At 35.2% G+C, this 19,056-nt stretch overlaps 2 protein-coding genes across 2 annotated transcripts; one reads left to right on the top strand and one right to left on the bottom strand.

The window, feature by feature from the left end:
* Positions 1-2,084: 2,084 nt before the first annotated feature.
* Positions 2,085-3,497, top strand: LOC145991286 (uncharacterized). Its single transcript, XM_083127274.1, has one exon. It carries the CDS (start codon positions 2,143-2,145, stop codon positions 3,214-3,216), a length of 1,074 nt encoding a protein of 357 aa, XP_082983400.1. The 5' UTR covers positions 2,085-2,142; the 3' UTR covers positions 3,217-3,497.
* Positions 3,498-4,039: 542 nt separating this feature from the next.
* Positions 4,040-19,025, bottom strand: LOC145991632 (E3 SUMO-protein ligase NSE2-like). Its single transcript, XM_083127694.1, has 6 exons — positions 18,868-19,025; positions 15,052-15,187; positions 13,816-13,961; positions 9,728-9,833; positions 8,790-8,961; positions 4,040-5,317 (listed from the first exon to the last, which is right to left on the bottom strand). The coding sequence occupies exons 2-6, from the start codon at positions 15,146-15,148 to the stop codon at positions 5,218-5,220; spliced, it is 621 nt and encodes a 206-aa protein (XP_082983820.1). The 5' UTR covers positions 15,149-15,187; positions 18,868-19,025; the 3' UTR covers positions 4,040-5,217.
* Between the last annotated feature and the right edge of the window lie 31 nt (positions 19,026-19,056).

The raw sequence follows: 19,056 nt of genomic DNA, 5'->3' as shown, positions 1-19,056 counted from the left end.
GCTTACATACGTGTTCCGCAACAGTGCCGATGCTAAAAATCTGGTAACTTTACTATATCAATGCTGACAGTGCAAAATTAGCCAGCATTGATATAGTAGATATGTACAGTTCAATCCCCATAGACCTAGCACTGCGTTCGGTGGAAAGATGGCTGACAACTAACAGAATCCCGGCCCTAGAGGTACAAGAGATAACCAGGCTATTGGAAGTTTGTCTAAAACACAATTACTTTCAGTTTGAAGATAAATTCTACAACCAATCCGAGAGCCTTGCGATGGGCAACCCGCTATCAGCTCCTTTAGCCAACATCGTCATGCACCTGGCTGAAAAAGAGATACTCCACACTCCAGAACTACAACACATCCGATATGGAAGGTACGCGGACGACACAATAGTTGTATACAAAAAGGCAGAAGAACTCAACCTCCTAGTGAACAAACTAAATAACATCCACCCCAGGCTCAACTTCACCGTAGAGCATGAAAAACTTGGTAAAATCAACTTCCTGGACATCACCATCAGCCGTGCACTTAACAAATTCACAACCACCGTCTACAGAAAACCGGATGCAGGCAACCAGTACATACATGCTCTCTCTAGCCATCCCCCTAAGCTAAAAGCCAATGTGTGGCTAAACTTTTATCGAAGAGCCTTCTCCTACTGTGGCAAAGAAGAGGATCTACGAGAGGAGATAGCCACCATCACAGAAATAGCCCTGAAACATGGCTACACTGAATCACAACTTTCCACTTGGTGCAGTAAGGCGGAAATACAGGTCAGACACCCTAACCTACCACAATCAACCCATCCACAAGCAACCCAGCCACAACCAACCCCCAGCGACCAATATAAATGGTTTGCCTTCCCCTACCATCCCACCACTTCCAACCGCATAGCCAAAGCCCTTCTCCCATTTGGCATCAAAGTAGCGCACAAACCCAACTCCAAAATAACTGATAAACTGAACAAGCACAAACGGTACTTCCTCTCCCCCCTTGACAACCCAGGTGTATATGATGCAGAGTGTGAATGCAAGGCTCATTACATCGGCAGGTCCATCAGATCTGTCAATGAAAGAATCCAACAGCACCTAGCAGATGCGAAAAAAGCCCAACCCACTACTGGTCTTGCTAGACATATCAAATACAATAGCCATAAAATTCAAAAGGTTCGAGTCAAACACACTGCCCACACGCTCATAGACACCAAAATCAAGGAAACGCACGCCATAATGCACTTCCCGCACGAACTAAACATCGAAAGCGGGCAAGCGCACCATACTTGGATTCCACTACTACAGCAGTTATCGCCCGGAAATAGCAGACGACGCACCAAGACGCACAGCGCACCTAGCAGCGCACCTAACGGCAGCCAGAGAACTACGAACAAAAGACGCACGCCAAGCAACAGCGCAGCAAGTTCCAACGAGGATGGTGGCAGTGGCCACTGAAATTAATCGAAAAAGAAGAAAAAACAGCTTCGCGGATAAAAGTGAGTACTAGTTTCTCCGTATTTATAACATGAAAATTTAACTTTTTCCAGTAATATATTTTTAATAGCATCATATTTTCTTTCCATTTCCAGGAATCCGTATATCAATAACACACATAAAAAGGAAGCGAACAGTTTCGAATTTCATGGAATTCCACATATTGGTCCTCACGGTGATTACAGCATTAGTGAAAGTGACAGCAACATGTTCAGTGGAATGCAACTGCTCATCTACTACTGTGCAATGCAATGGAAGAGGTATGGCCACCATTCCACCAGAACTTCACAGAGAAGGCTACAAAGAACTATTATTTTCGCACAACAGCTTGCAAGATCTAGGCATAAATACATTTTGCAACCTGTCCAAACTGACAAACATTACACTTTCTTTTAACAACATACAAACAATTTCAGTGCATGCATTCTCCAAGTTGTCATTCTTAAAACGTCTGGAACTCAGTTACAACCAAATTAGGCAAATATATCCGGACACATTTGCCCTGAACATCCTACTGGATTTCCTAGACTTAGAAGGTAATAAAGAATTACACTTACCCAACAATGAACCCTTTCTCAATGCACCATACTTAAGTACACTAATATTAAGTTCTTGTAATATTAAAACCTTATCACGGCACACATTTTCCAACATGCAAATTCTAAGTCACTTACACCTTGATAATAACAATATTCAGAATCTTGAGAAAGGTATTTTTCAAAATCTTTCATGTACCAAAGGTATTCAACTTTCGTTTAATAACATAGAAACCATTTCCAAATATGCTTTCTCAGGATTACAATCCTTAGAAATTCTGCTGCTTCGTAATAACAAGATTAGACAAATACATCCAGATACATTTGAAGAAAATTCTCTGCTCAATTTCTTGGACTTGCAAAACAACAAAGAGTTGCATGTACCCGAATATGAACCTTTCCTCAATACACCTTCCTTGTCCATATTATTTTTAGATTCTTGCAATATTAAAACTTTATCAGAGCAAACTTTCTCTAAAATGAAAAATCTCAGTTCTCTGAGTCTTGATCACAATTTACTGAAAACTCTCCACCCTGGTGTTTTCAGTTACTCAAAGCGTTTCAAAAAACTCCACATTTTGGAAAATCCTATTCTCTGTGATTGTTGGATACAGATCATGCACATGTGGGTTGTGAAGAAAAGCATAGAAGTAATCGGTAGTACATGCGTTAGCACCGAAAATGGATACGAACATTCACAACAATGGGTGGAAGTAAATTTAATGTGCTCAACAATCAGCATGTTCGCAACAGAGGATAAAACTTCAAATGAGAGGACAACTTCAACAACGGAAAGTGAGATAATAATTCTGAATACAGACAATTATACGGAAACATCATATCACAACAATACATCTACACAATACGAGACTGAAGCTGGAACAGCACAATACATTACAATAGTATCAATATCACTAGGCAGCCTTATTGTTATTTTGCTCCTATGTTCTGCCTATCTCTGTATTAAAACAAAGTATTATGCAACTGTAGAAGTGGTGAAAAGTGCTAAATTTCCAAAAGAATGTGGTCAAGATTTCACAAGATATACAACAATGCCCACATTGCTCCAGCATGCAAAGTATCGTGATTCATACCCAGCATACGAGGAACCTATAAAACAAACTAATAAAGACTATTGCAATCATGTTTCTTCTTCACATGAAGAACACATATATGAAGAAATTGAATAGAGAAAATTTTGTTGTTCTATTTTGAGTATTAGCTTCAGCATTTTCTGGTGTGTGTGTGTATTAACAAAAAGTGGAGTTCTAACAAAATGACTTTGTGAACTGCATGCAAACAGTTATTTTGTCACTTCTGCGCTATTCCAATTGCAAGCAACAGATCAAGTGTTTTCTTAGTGAACTTTTATATCATTGTATGAGAATCAGTGGAACGTAGCTCCAAAAATACAGCTTTCAGTTTCGTTTAAGTAAACTCCTCTCAAGAGCTGTATTTGGAGTCAGATCAACACATCTCCATTTCTAATCCTTAGCAGTAAGGTGGAGTCAAGTATCTCCAATTTACTGACTCTTTAAATTTGATAGATTGGAGTTACGTCCCTGTGGTTCTCACATGACTTTTATGCGATATGTGAAGGCAAATTCTTCTAGCACAAGTAAAAAGCACTTGTTCATGCTAATCATACAACAAAGGCAAAGACAATAATGTTCTTGTGAATGAAAAGTGGTACTCCCTCTGTCCCATAATTATAGTCCGGTATGCCAAAATGGTAACTTTTTATTTACGTTCTTTTGGATACTTGATCGGCCAATTTGTACTGATCCTTGAGTAATAATGTTGTATGCCTCATTCCCGTGTTTCATTTTCTTCTTCTGTATACACAAATGTCACAGTTTGAACATTGGACGAGTATTTTGTGACAACAAACAAAAGTGTACCGGACAATAATTATGGGACAGACGGAGTCTTTCACACCATGTGTCATAAATATATTATTTTAAAAAAATGGTATCCAGTTTTTCTCCATTTCAACTAGGTCTGATCCGATACATTTATTTATTTATTTATTTACTCAGAGTTTCAGATACAGTCTTATTTGGCCAATACTGATACCAAAAATTGTAAAAATTCACCGCAGATCAGGGTATTTATAAATTTTAACAATATTAATCTACAAGGGTATTAATTTAAAATATTCTTAATTACACATGAAATATAATCATTTAACGATATAATCCATTTCTCCCAACAATATTGTTGCAAAATTATGCATTTTGCATAATTTCCAAGATATTTAGACCCCCACAAAAGTGACAGGCGGCAATTTTTTCAGACCCTGCAAAACACAGACACCGTGGAAAGCATCACCCAGTATCGGAGATTAAATCTGAACTGAAACATTACAATACTAATACATTGTACTAAATAAAGTACAAATTGCATTTTGAATTAAATAGTCACTTCTTCAAATCTGTGAAGAACATTCATGCAGAATTTCTGGTGGAAAAAATCCACACGTAACTCCCATAGTTCAAGGAATTCATGATTGGTGGACACCCTGTATTAGAAAAAGAGTATTATTATCCTGTTTTATGTCATAACTATTACCAATTCAGTTCTTACCTGAATAAAGTTCTGTGGAAATGTTGCCAGCAATAAATGCATTTGCACTTGGTATTTCGTAATGATTAATTTCACTCACTCAAAGAATCAATAATTCAATTACCAAGCAATGTCTAACTGAGAAAAACTGTACAATTACAAACTTACTTTAGTCACAGTAAATTGTTTTCTGTAATGGAGTGGTTGTCAATAAAACTATAAAACAAATAAGGAAATTTAATTAGGTAGGCTAACATTTCAAACATAAAATTAGAAAAGGAAATAGAATTAAGAAGTAAATTTCACATATGTAAGGATATACATTTTTAGTCATGTGTGAAAAATAAGCAACACGCACATTCCTGAAAAGAAAACAACATTTTTACTTAGTTCAATTTTCTTTACTACATCTCATTCCTTACAAAACAAAGTAAAAATAATATATGAGAATAACAAAGGATCATACCTTGTCAAGAGTTTTCCACAATCAATTCAGGTACAATTTTATTCAAGCCATCCTGTGAAAAATTTACAAAAAATCTTCTTTACGTCATTCACATGCATGCTCTTACTTGACAACACCATCTTCTTTAAATATACACTAACAATGCAATTCATTGTAATTTTTATCTCTGCTGACTGTTGATGTATCTCTTCAGCTCAATGTCCTCAACCAAGTCAGCTTCAGTGATAGGATCTTGGTTTTTGCAACCCACAATTGGACACCTGCAAAGGTTCAAAACATATAATTAGTTGGAGATGTATTTAGTGTGAAGCCACAATATTTATTTATTATTTATTTTACCTAAAGTTTCAGATACAGTACTGAATGAATAACAACAACAACAAAATAGAGTACAAGATGGCACTAAAAACAAATCAAAATTATACATATATCGTGCTAGAAAGGGGCTGATGAGAAACTAAACAATCAATATTCCTACTTATTTCTCTGTATGTTAGTGACAGTGGTTGTTCATTAGCACACCATGTTAATTGGACATTATCCATTATCTAGTGTTTTGAAGCTATACTTATTCTAACACTATGTTTCGAGAGAGCACTCTTGTCAACCAAGAACCTACAATGAATGTATTTTATTTGGTTCCTACTTGATACAATAGCAGTTGCTGTATCTTGTGTAGAAAACTGACAAAATTATCACAGGTTGAATAGATTGATTTATTGATTGATTGATTGATTTAGTTTATTTTACTTTGTGTTTTGTGCCTCTTGGCTAATTTGCAAAGATGGGGATGAGTGATGAAATTGATGAATGGACATTCACAAACAACCAAGTTCGAGCAGGATTCGAACCCGGGAACCTTGGCATCGCAGCACGATGTGCTAACCGCTCGGCCACAGGGTCCGGCACAGGTTGAATGGAATGTGAAAACGAAGAAACTAAGAAAAATAAACATGAAAAAAATATAACTAGCAATGTAAACATTAACATGTAAACAATGCTGTGGCGGTAGATGTACACATCGAAAGCTACTATGTATAAACATCATTGTGAGAACATTTAGATGCATGATTGCAAGCTGCAGTAATACAGGGTGTGTCAAAAGTCAGGAACCACAGGACTAATGGATTAATCGTACGTCAGTGACTGGATGACCAGTTTCCGGTGAGGTGGATAGGTCGACGAGGCCCCGTTGAGTGGCATGCAAGGTCCCCTGACTTCACACCAATGGATTACTTACCTATGGAGTCACCTGAAGGCAATGGTTTATTCCACCAAGATTTGCAACCTACACCATCTGCAAGGGAGGATAACAGAATGTGCCACAAAAATACCGCCTGCCACAATCTTCAAGAGTTCTGACGAATTGGGAGCATAGTCTGAAATGTACCTAGCTTAAGAGGGTAAAAATATTGAACATATCATATAGACAGTATAAGCTGAAGTGAATAACACTATGGTTCTTTACTTTTGACTCAGCCTGTATATAAAAAAATATTTATGTAAATATGATTCTCTTGCATCTATGTATTTGTGGCAGTTACTTGTCACTATTCACAGATATCAATAGTCACAAATACACGAAAGAGAAGACTTCTGATTGACATGCTGAAAACTTAGGCAAGGTTAAGAAAAGACTACTAATACTGAGGATTTGTTATGTAGGTTACTAACATTTAAATACTGACTATTAACATTGTAATAAAATTATATTGTTCCAAATAGTGAGCGTCTCTACTTTAACATTATCCTGAACAATTGTCCTCCATGATATGTACCTCTCTCTAAGAGTGGCATTTCAGGCCTTAAAACTAACATCAAGACTAGGCCTGGGATTCAAAATGCACAGACGATATTGTGTGGAGAAGATAAACAGTGCACTTGTATATGATATGGGATACAATTGTGATTTAGCATTACATTGGTAAAACTGTCAGAACAATCAAGAAAATAATTAGTGAATGGAGTGAAAACACAAACTGTAGAATCAGGAGTCTCAACGTATGCACAAATCCAATGTTTTTAAACAGAAACTTATGAAATTCTCTTCACCGCAGTCCAACTTCAGCCAAGGGCAGGTCTACCAATCTGGCAACCAATTTTACAGAAAACAAACAAACGAAAAGAAGAATTTGAACATAAACACAAGTGAACCAACCTGAAATTAACCCTTAAACGCATGAATTATTTTGTGTCAATTCTTTTTCCAATTATTTGTCTAAAATCAGTTGATATGTACTAATAAGCGATTTTGAATCATTTTTAGAAAATTTGCAATCTCCCATTTCAAATAATTCCCCCGTTACCGTATGGTAACACTATGCGTTCACCCCTAGAAATTGTTTATTTTTTGAAAACTTGGATTTTTTATAATTAACCTCAAATTTTCCTTAAAAATATGATTATTATATTTTAAAAATACAAATATCACAGATCCATTGTACGTTAATCTCACATTCCCTGATCTAAACTCCCTCCGTTAACTATTTACTACATATTGATTATTCTATATTCACATATTATTTATCAATCCTGAATATTCACTTGCCATGGAAACGGTATGAAATGTGGAACGTGAATTCTAAAACTTTATTTAACATGTCCAATACGAACACTACAGGTGGACCACCAGCATACCAGTCCTTCAAAATTTGTCTTTTTCTGTGTGTTGTAATGGGTTGCCAAGCTCCCTTAGGTGGAACACAAAATGCTGTCATATAGCATAGAGCAATTTCCCATCTAAATTCAAGATGAGAGAACTTTTGCCTGAGAAGCCTCATGTATGATTAAGAGAGGCTGCAGCCTTTCTAAATGTGCTTTCAATGTCAGTGGAGTCTTGTTATAGCTTACTCTTGCCTCAACAGATGTGAAAACAGATGAGGTATCCACAGAAAAGTTTCAAGCACCAGGCTTTGAAACCAAATCTTATAGTTTTACCTCTAATAAATTGCTTGCAGGAACGTTTCCCATAATACAGCAGCACAGGCTCAACAAAACTGAGCTACAGTAAAAACACAAAATGTTCCACGAAATGTTTATCTTATTATTATTATTATTATATTATAATGTTATTATTAATTATAACATTATAATAAAATAATAAGCAATAGAAATAAATAAACCATGCAAAAGACGAGAAAAGCCCTTACAATTTAATTTTCTGGCTTTATAAGCATTAATACAAGAAATGATAATTGTTGAAAAGCCTTTTAGCTACTGCATCTGCAAAGCGATAACATATGGTAACAGAACCATTATTAGTAAATATCGAACAAGTGATTCAAATTCTTGAACAGAAAACATCATAGGTTTTACATTACATGTGTTAACTAAATTTTGAAAGCATTCAGAATGCCATAATGAAGGACAATTAGATAAAAACAACATATTTACTTTCCACCGCATGACATTTTGAATAAAAAAAAATGGAAGGTCAAAACAAATACACACTCCTACAACAATGTTGTTACCCGGATAGAAACTAACTGTTTCAAACACAAGCTTTATGCATCCTAGAGCTACTTCTGGAACTAACTCCACCTACACACTAAATGTAGACAAGCCTTCAGCACGAAAGTGTCTGAATGTGTAATGTTAAGAACAACTATGGACAAAACTGGTCAAAATTGAACCACTTACTCAAAAAAAATGTTTAATACCAAAATGTTTGCAAACATATTGACAGCGCAACTTCTGAACAATTTTTGAAAACAAACCACACGTAATATGTACCTCAATCCACGGTCCTTTCTGGCTTTCATCATGCTCTCTATGCTAGTCTTCTCATACGAGTGGCCACATTTGGTGTTCTTCACGGGGTCCTTCATCTCCTTTTGGAGGAAGGGATCTATCGTCGATGGCTTCTCTTGAGTCATAACCAGATCTTCATCTTGCATAGAATCATCTGTGGGGGAAAATATGAGACAAAGCTGATTAATTAAGACATAATATTATTAAAATAGTTATCATTTAATATACATATCTGTGACACTGGTTTCTATCGCGTTCTAATAATTTCGGTGGCCGCAGTCACCATCCTCTCAAGCAAGTTCTCGACAGAATGGTGGCAGGAACCATCAAAATTAATAGAAAACAAAAAAAAAAAAAAGTTTCATACATAAGCAAGCTCTTTCATTACGTATATTAATTTGCTTCTGCATCTTTCATTCCCCAAAATATGAAGTTGTCATTTCAATATTAAATTCACTTTTATTGAACAATGATGAACCAATAGTAAATAAAATTACACATTTGGTATAATTAGGCTGTATCAAAGTTTCAGCCAGCGAAAGCAGGACTTGGTCCACAGAGGCCTGTTGCTGAATTCAATGAATTAACGTCATTGTTTTTTTTCAAATGAAATTTTATGTCAGAAACTGACTCCTGGGTATTTATTAAAGGTTCGCATAACCACTTTTTGTAGATGCAAAATAATCCAACACAGTTAATTTTAGTGGTTTTTATTTTATCTGTGACCTTTCATCCTGGCTTTCCAGAACTATTTGAAGCTACACAAAGATATACATACAACAACACAACCTTACATGGCTAGTCATTCTATATCTTGGTGTAGTTTGAAATAGTTCTGGGAAACCAGGATGAAAAGTCGCAGATAAAATAAAATAAAAACCCTTACAAATAACTGTTACATAGGCATTTACTTTCCTTACCTTGTTTTTTTGTTATTTCCTTCACACCATTCTCAAATTGTTTGCAAAAAGTATGTTTTCGCAGTTGATCATCAGAGATATTTCCTTTCAATTTTTGTTCAAGTAACTAAAAAAAAAAAAAAGAAACCATGAGAAGCTTCATGCATCATGTAATTAATAATTACCATGCATCTACACCTAACTACATGCAAATGTAAAGCTTTAACAATTACTGTATCATTTTCATTCATATTATTATTTATAGCTTGAAGGCAGAGGTCTCCAAACTCCACGACCCACTGAGCATTTGAAAATGCCTGGCCAGGTACAAGTTTGGATTGATTTTCTTTATGACTATTTCTTGGTTTATATATAAAAAAAAAAATAAGATGTATAATCGAGGGCCGTACAAAATGTTACATGATACAAGTTGAAAATTCCTCATTATCAATATCCATAGAAGGCAATGAGATGAACTGCACCAGGAGCTTGATTTTTCTGAAATTTTGAAAATGGTTTTGAAACTGATGTCAACGCTATGAATAAGCATCTTTGTAAGCCTGTGCTCACACTTTGTTCACAATTTTCACAAAAAGTTTCATTTCCACACAGTGCTTGTTGGTGAATAATACAGTGATAGGAAACAAATTGAAGAAAGCTTTTATCTTTGCGTACCCAACCATTGAACGTTATCTGTTTCAAACCCACCATTTTACACAAAGGAGTATTATTTGAGGAAATAAATGTTTCAATCTTTGAATATATGCCCTGTCCCATAATATGCTCTTTTAGGCAAAAGATCTTCATCAACTCTTCATTTGATTTGAAATTACTAACAAAACACTGTTCACGAAAACAGTGAATTGAGCGCTATTGGTCGCATATAGATTCAAGCTGAAGTGAAAAAATTGGCAGCTATCCAAATCCATTTTTCAGTTGTGAAACATTAGTCATCACCTCAAGACGACTCATAACTGTATTGGCAGAAAACTGAATAGATCTTATGGCAGAAATGGTTTTACTCCTATTTTCAAAATTATCAATGCATCAGCAGCGTCTATGAAGGCAACTTTTATCATTTCACAATCCTCGCATGGTTTTGTTCTTTTGGGTGATGATCAGTGAGACACTGTAGGAAGCCTTGTGCTGCTTTGTTATTGTCTGTTGCTTTTGAAAACATTGTTTGTTGCCTAAGTAACTGATTTTTCAGCAGCCTCACATTTTCCTTTCTCACAGCTGTGTGCATGGAAAAACTTTTCTCAAATTGTGAATGAACAGTTTCTTAGTGGCTGTCAGTGTTCCCTTTTCCCCATGGACACCCTCCTTCTACCACTCCAAATGAAAATTATGCACCATCTGTGTTTTACTTACAATCGCCATTGCTGTGCCGCGAGCTACTGGAAATGACTCCACGAGCTACCGGTATCGAAAGTTTGGTGATCCCTGGCTTAAGGTTTGAGTGGTACATGGTATGACAGAAGTGTGAAGATTTGCAGTTAATAACAAAATATTATATTTTTATACAATGAAGCATATATAAAGAACAATCTAAAGTTGTTCAAAATAGTAATAAATGTTAACCTTTAACTACTATGATCAGTCACTCAGACCACCATGAATTTCTCTGTTACTTTATTTCTCACACCCCTCCAACCACAAGCAAACCCTTCTCCATACATTTCAGTTGGGTGCTCGCTACACGCTCTCAAAATCACGATGTCTTGCCTTTGTTCAAATCTTATTGAATTTGTTTTCCAGGCATTCGTCTACAAGGCATATCATAGTAGTTGTGTGTGTTCTGTTACGTTGTCGTTCCAACTGCTCATTATTCATTTTCAATTTCAGCCAAAAAATACTTTGAAATCTTGCTCTTCTGGCAAGAATTTGGAATTTCAAAAAAATAGAAACCATTGTTGCAGTTTTTGGCTGGTTTTCTTCCTCTCTGCATAAATTACATTACGCTTCTTTAACTAAACAATAATAATTGAAAACTGATTTAGAATAGTCGTCTATAACCATGTCAAGTCACGTGAAACGTGTCATAAATTGAAAATACAAAGCAGCTATACTGAATGCAACTCCAATTGGCAGCTGGGAAAAAGCAAATCAGCGATCAGTTGAATTTTCTTCGACTGGGAATTTTCGAGTCACAAGGTACCGAACAAGGACCCTCCTGCATCCACACATGGTAGCGCAATGCCTACCAGTGCATGGAAGGATTGCTGGAATTCGTTTTGTGTAATGCTGTTTAAAATCCATGTCGTAGATTGTTGGTACATCATGAAAGTAGAAACCTTTCAGTGCAGATTTTGGTTTAGGAAATAAAAAATAATCACACGTAGCCACATCCAGTGAGTAGGCAGTGTGTGACAACACACAGAGTCGATTTAGGGCCAAAAAGTTCTTCGCAATCACAGTCTTGTGACTTGGGGCACTGTCATGAAGCAGACACCAGCTGCCATCATTCCGATACTCGGGCCTCACACGTGTTATCCTTTGCATCAAGATAAAATGCAGCAGTAGCAGTCTGTCTGAAATTTCAGTTTTCAGTAATGATTGTCCTCACTTTCTCAACCAATTTTGGTGTTCTCACCATCCCTGCTACACCTGGATGCTCGTTGTGTTCAATTGGCTCCCGTCCTTCACTGAAACAACCTGAGACATTCAAATACACGCGTACAGTATAAACAATTGTCCGTATAGACTTGCTACAACATGTGAAACGTTTCCGCAGCAGTTTTAACCAAGAGCGCACAAAACTTGATGTTCGCTCTTTGTTCCATGTTGCAATGACGACACACTTTCACGACATGTGTCCACATTCAACAACGCCACAAGCAGCAATGTCGCTCAAGGTCAATGAGCTATGCGTTGATTGTTCGTGAGATACCAGTTACTTGTTCGCACCACAATACTTCAAATTGCCGCACTGTGTATATAGATCTCTTTTAATGTTTTTGCTATGGCGAGAAATAATGTGTGAATGAGGGAGTGACTGTTAATGTTTGATTGTTAAGAATAGAATTACGATTATCACCAGACAGCATAAAAAAATGTACAAAAAGGGATGGGACCACCTTTTGATATTTTGAAGTGGAATTAATTGTTTTGTAAAGGGAATTTTTATTGCTCAAGAATTTTGGTGCTGAATTAACATAAGAGTTGTTATAGTGTGATTAGGACAATTTACTGTTATTAGTAAAAGGCTGTAAAGTACTTCGTGATTAATGTAAAGACAAAAAAAAAAAGAGGAACAGAGAGCCTTCTCATGAATTTCTGTTAAATTACTATTCTGTTATCTATTCCTGTTATTCAGACTTCATAGTTACAATAAAAGCCTGATAAGATTGGATCTTTTCTTTTAATCAATTAAAAAGTTCTTCCTTGTAGAAAATAGAGTTAAAATAAATAAGCAAATTAAACAGTATATGATTATGAATATCTGTGGTTACTGTGGGTGTACGCAAGTTGTCGTAAAGGGGAACTAGACGATTCCCCAACTTCCGACAAGTTTGCGTTAACCCAGATTCAAACGTTCATGCAATAGGCTTCTTTTCTCTTGCGGGAGAACATTATTTTCCTTGGGACCTCAAAATGGGTAAATATGGAAATGTAGCATTAATAGTGTAGTAGTACCTTGACAATTCGCTTCCGCTACTTACTATAGTGGCGTTATAAAAATCAGGGTAGCATAGTTTTTGAATACGTAATCGTCACAAATAGGTGTAGCATTGTATTAAGAAGAATGTACTCACTACAAAAAGGATGGTACCAGAGCAATAAGACTACATACTCATTACAACAGGAGTCCTGGGATTGTGCATGATCTTTTGTCTTTGTTGCTCTGTACATGAACATATTTACAATGTTATTAAATACAAGAGTAAATTATTAAATATTTAAAAATTCATTATTATTATTAACAAACATTAAATTTAATGAAGAATAAAACTAAAGTATTATGTGGACTTTAAGTAAACTGACACTCTCCCTAATCTGGCACCCCAATGTACAAAGAATGATCAGATTACAAACAGTCTACTCTATCATTTCAGCTCTTTATACAAGACAACAAGAGTGATTTTAGAACTAAATTATATTGGTCTTACTGTATCAATATTGACATCATCATCAGCACTCGTCTCCCTCCTGGTTTCATCAATTGCATCCAACATCATCTTGTGATGTATATCAAGATATGCATATTTCAAAGCAATTTTTTTCAGAGAATCCAAAGCTTGATCTCTCTCAGCTTCTGTATGTGAATAAGAAATAAATATTAGTAAACAGCTTACTTAAGAGTACTTACTGCTGAATATAATGCACGTTTTCCAAGTACTACTTTTGATGTTCACTAAATATCCAAAAAGTGATTTTAAAAAAAAGGAAAAATCCATTTTTTGGACATAAGGATCACTCTAATGTCATGCCAAGTTTCATTTTGAAACTGCCATGGGATCAGAAGTCATTCACGGCTGAACTAAATGACACAGAAGAAACTATCACAAAATTGGATATCTGGTGGCACATGTTTATGATTTACATATACTCATGCCAAATTACATTGCTCTTTTGGTTTTCAGAATGAGATTGAAGAATTTCACAATGTTGAAATTCTACAAGAGAATTCCACCTCGGATTTTGAAGATACTGATGATTTCAAATCTGAAGTGTTTAAGTTATTAATTAATTTTATAATACAGGGGTTCCCAGACGTTTTCATTACACGGCACACTTGGTGTTCCAAGATTTTTCTGCGGCGCCCAAGTCATTATGTTGGCCTACATAACATTTGCAAACGCTCAGTTAGTGTGGTTAGGTTGCACGCATTAAGTTAAACAAACACATGTTTCAAATTCAGAAATATTTTATGTGTAAAAAGTATTAAATAAGCACATATTTGGAACAATCATGTCACTGATTGAATTTGATGCGATGGGCCATTCTAAAAACATGTTCAGTGAAAATATTGGAACATTTTGTGGTGCCCAAGGGTGCTGCGATGCACACTTTGGGAACCACTGCTACAGTACATATTGAAAATATGTTTGAAGTAACTTTGATTACAATTTCATATTTTTCTTTCAAAAATTGTTACAGAAAAACATTCATAAATGTGAGAAAATTTATATAAAATGTAACATACTGTACATCTGCATAAAGCAAATCTCGTGTACATTTCAGAAAGGTTTCATAAATAATAACAAACTTACAAACATATTTTCAACAATTTCTTGAAAAAAAAAAGTTCCATCGGAAAGAACAATATTTTCAGGTCAGTGTTAAACAGCTCTTTCATTACACATTGTACAAATATTACACAAATAATAATTTCTGTTACTTACCATCTAGCCATTCCACTACAAGTGAAGCAGTTCTGATTAAGCTACTTCCTGCAAGCTTCAAATAATCAACACGTTTACTTTCTCCTTCAGATGCCATGTTGAGTCTGCGTAACTGATTAAATTACTCAGCATAATCCTGGAACAAATATATCCACAGTCAAAATCACCAGGATTTGAATGCCACATGGCAAAATAATATTTTTCACAAGCAGTAGATTATTCAGACATATATAACGGAAACACACACGTCAAAGTCATTATTATTTCATGTTTCTAGTGCTTATATTAGGATGATAAATCTAAGAGTTACTTGACCTCCATAATTTACCTTATGTGCATAAGAAAGAATATTTTGAGTAAGAAAACTCGTGGTATTGTTGCTCGGGGTTTCTACATGAACTCTACATTATTTTTCCTGAATCCTCAATTTTCTTTAGAGTTCTCAATGCAGTACATTAGTACTTTAAATGTATTTTACAATGGCTTCCTCCCATTTCTCATCATAGTCATACCATTATACATGGGACAGGTTCATCAGGACTCTAAAAGTTCTGACTGATGTCGGCATATCAGTGAATCTGTAATATTATTGATAATTGAACCAACCAAGTATATCTATAAATAGCCTGTAATTTAGTGCAATATGCCATTTTGTTAATTTAATTCTTATTTATCATACTGCACACAACAGGTATCTGGTAATTCTTTTGTTATTTTTATGAATAACAACATATAATTCACATGTCAAAGTTTTGTAAATATTTAAGTATGCAGTTTGTTTTTCAAAGACAAAACCCATTGCAAACAATAATGTCTGGATTTGTCTTTTCTGTAATGAATGGGAATGAGGTATTGGTTTTAGTTTTAGCTGTAATGATTGTATTCTAATTGTGGTTTTAGATTTAACTCTGTACCTTCAGTACATTAATTGTTTACATTATAAGTATGAATGTTTTATTTTTATTCTTTCTACTGCAAGTGAAAGTGTAAAGTGTCAATTGTAATATTATTTTTTTTAAGGGTTTGTTGTAAGAATAGCCCGCGAGGCCGAAACACGCCTTTTTAATAAACTCGATATTATTATTATAGTTACCTACATTAATTAAGAAGGTGAAGGAACTATTCACGTTCCTCAAGACACATTTGCAATGTTATATTGTATCAGTGGAATATGGGTGTCAGTAAAATTTATATCAGTAGTTTATCAGTATCAGAAAATATTTCTTATTAGTTCCATTTTGTGATACAAATAACAAAACCAATCCAAGAATAACACACACATATCTGTGCATATAATAAGGACTAAGGTTACAGTTTCTTTTGCGAGTTGAACACTCTTTCAACCTGTATTACAGTGCGTAAAATAAAATCTCAAACATATAACATGTAGAACAAATATTTTCACACTTCTGGCATACAGTAGTTACAAATGGGCACAATATCAATCTGTAATGCAAAATAAACATATATCACAAGCATCTCTCTTCAAAGAAGCTTGTGCATAGCAAGTTACTGAAGTTGTAATCGTTAGTATTCACTAGTTGTATTTATTATCAACAGGCAGGAGCATATTCTAGTCAATCAGATGTACTTCAATGAGACTGTCAATTAGATGATTTTCCCTGAGATTTTTATTTTTTTCATATTCCCTGGGATTTCCAGGTTCTCCGGCATGTGGGAACCCTGTTGCTGTATTTATATCTAGCTTTAAATCAATCATGGGAATAAGATTCAAAATGATTTCATGCACAATTTTGTGGGGGACAAAAGTTTGTAGAACATTGAAAATTAGTATAGAAGATTGGAGAAACTAATTTGTTTGTCCAAAGTCAGTGAAACTGGGGTGTGAAAAGTTGTTTGAAAGTGACTAAACTCTTATTGGGGAAGGGGGGAAGAAAGTTAATAAATACTGAGCTAATCAAATGTATCACACCTCTCCTTTATGCTCACATGAATAGGTTAGTCAGGTCAGGTTTGGTGCTCTTGTCATCACAAATACAGTAATGGTAATGAATATTTAACGTGTTTTTTTTTTTTCAAGTTTTATAGTAACATTAAGAAGTGCGGTAAGAATTTACGGTACTAGTTTACTATCCTTCGGACAGATTTCTACAGAAGAAACTACTTACCGTAATAAGTTCCTGTAGTATTGTCTAACATCTGGAAGGTGTTTTGTGTGATGTGGGAATGTTTCATAGCGGAAATTCAACCATTGACACATAGCCCCACGAACCATTCATACATAGCCCCACGAACCATTTCCGGTAAGGTTACGTTAGGTAGGGTCACAATAGGTTACAATAGTTAAAAATTGGTTTCGAAAAAATATGCGTAGCCCCACACACCATTCTCGCATAGCCCCACACACCATTCTTGCATAGCCCCACGAACCATTCACACATAGCCCCACAAACCATTTGTGAAAATGGACGTTCTTCAGTTAGAAAAATGCTTTTTTTAAATAAAAAAAAATGATCAAAAAAAGTGAATACACGTTAAAAAATGATCCGCGAAGCAGATACGTAAGTAGAAATGTCAAAAATTGACGAAACTCTGAAGTTATAGGTGTCCGAAGGATAGTAAACATTTACCGAATTTACAATACAGGGCCCTTCCGTAACTTCTATTCTAGTTCTTATACTCACGAAATACGTAGTCCCGATGAAGTATCTGAGGTTAACATGTGGGGGTGACGTGTTGAAATTGTTAATTGACATGTAGAAGTTATACAATAAGCTTATCAATAACCACAATCATTCTCCATATACAAGCATGTAAACCATGTTTGTTCTACGTAGCGTTCACTTCTTCAGTAATCTGCATGGTGTGAGGAAGATGGGGTTTTCAAACCCGGAAAAAAATACTCGATACGTGGAAAATTGAAATTATTGTCGTGAAAAAAACAAAATCCCCCCTTCAAGAATCCTTAGTAATGCAGAATACGTAAGGGTAACTGTTCCGATTGTTTTATGATTTCTCCTAGCACAAAGACTAATATCGTAGAATTTTGGAAATCATTGTCACGCAAAATTTGAACCTTCCTTTAAGTAATGAGCACTGTTTGGACTCGAAAAAAGTTATTTATGTTGAAGAAAAAAAAACAACTTGATAATTACCTTACGCACTTCTCATGGACAAGATATTCTCCGTCGACAAGCGACAGTAAATATCGTAGAAGCGTGGGAATGAATGTACAAGTAAATCGGAACCTTAGTAGTATGCATTTAGGGACTTTATTTTAATGCTAAGGGAACCTAACCACGAAAGCATATATTGAACAAAACCTTAAGTAATCGCTAAAACTCCGCAGTATGTGTTAACAGACGTACATCGAAATCGACCATGTAAAAATTGCATTCGTAGCATGATTAAATTACAATAAAACAAAAGGAACTTGGGCCCTATGTTTACCTAACCTAACCACACGTCAATGGTTCGCAATTTCTAGATCCTGATACTACCACGACACCAAATTTTAACTATGTTTGCCTAACCTAACCACACGTCAATAGTTCGTGGGTGTAGCGTCAATGGTTTGCAATTATTTTGCAATATGTGTGAAAAATTTTCGAGTTTGTAAGGTCGGTCACTGGCTCCAAAAGCTACTTTCATTATTATTACAAGTTCGCGTTGCAAATAGGCTATGCTCCAACTTGTTTCTTAACATATTTACGTGTATATTTATTGATTATATTATGCAATGCATAGTAATTAGCTATATTTATCAAATTTCATTGCTTATTTTGTTTAATACACATTAGTTAAGTTAATAAGTACCGGACATTTATGGGGTAAATATAATAAAATTCACAATACCTTCTCCAGAGGACTTGTTACATATCTATAAACAGTATTCAACGTATCGAAAATAACTTCATTACAAAATCATATGCATATTTAATATAATAATTTAACAGACACTTGTTCTCATAATTTGATCCAAAACAACTGTGCGCTACGCAGGGTTGCCAAATGCCAGCGGACAAACGCGCTAGATTCCAGATT

Source organism: Lepisma saccharinum, chromosome 8 (assembly GCF_977018435.1).
Source record: "Lepisma saccharinum chromosome 8, izLepSacc3.1, whole genome shotgun sequence".
Classification (NCBI taxonomy): domain Eukaryota; kingdom Metazoa; phylum Arthropoda; class Insecta; order Zygentoma; family Lepismatidae; genus Lepisma; species Lepisma saccharinum.
The sequence above is the reverse complement of the archived record's forward strand: the minus strand, read 5'-3'. Positions and strand labels throughout refer to the sequence as shown.

Coding starts and splice junctions, on each gene's coding strand:
- LOC145991286 (XM_083127274.1), top strand. CDS start 2,143: ATGCAAATTCTAAGTCACTTACACCTTGATAATAACAATATTCAGAAT.
- LOC145991632 (XM_083127694.1), bottom strand. CDS start 15,148: ATGGCATCTGAAGGAGAAAGTAAACGTGTTGATTATTTGAAGCTTGCA. Junction 8,962..9,727: donor GGAAATAACAAAAAAACAAG/GTAAGGAAAGTA, acceptor TTTCCCCCACAG/ATGATTCTATGCAAGATGAA. Junction 5,318..8,789: donor AGAAAGGACCGTGGATTGAG/GTACATATTACG, acceptor GAACCTTTGCAG/GTGTCCAATTGTGGGTTGCA.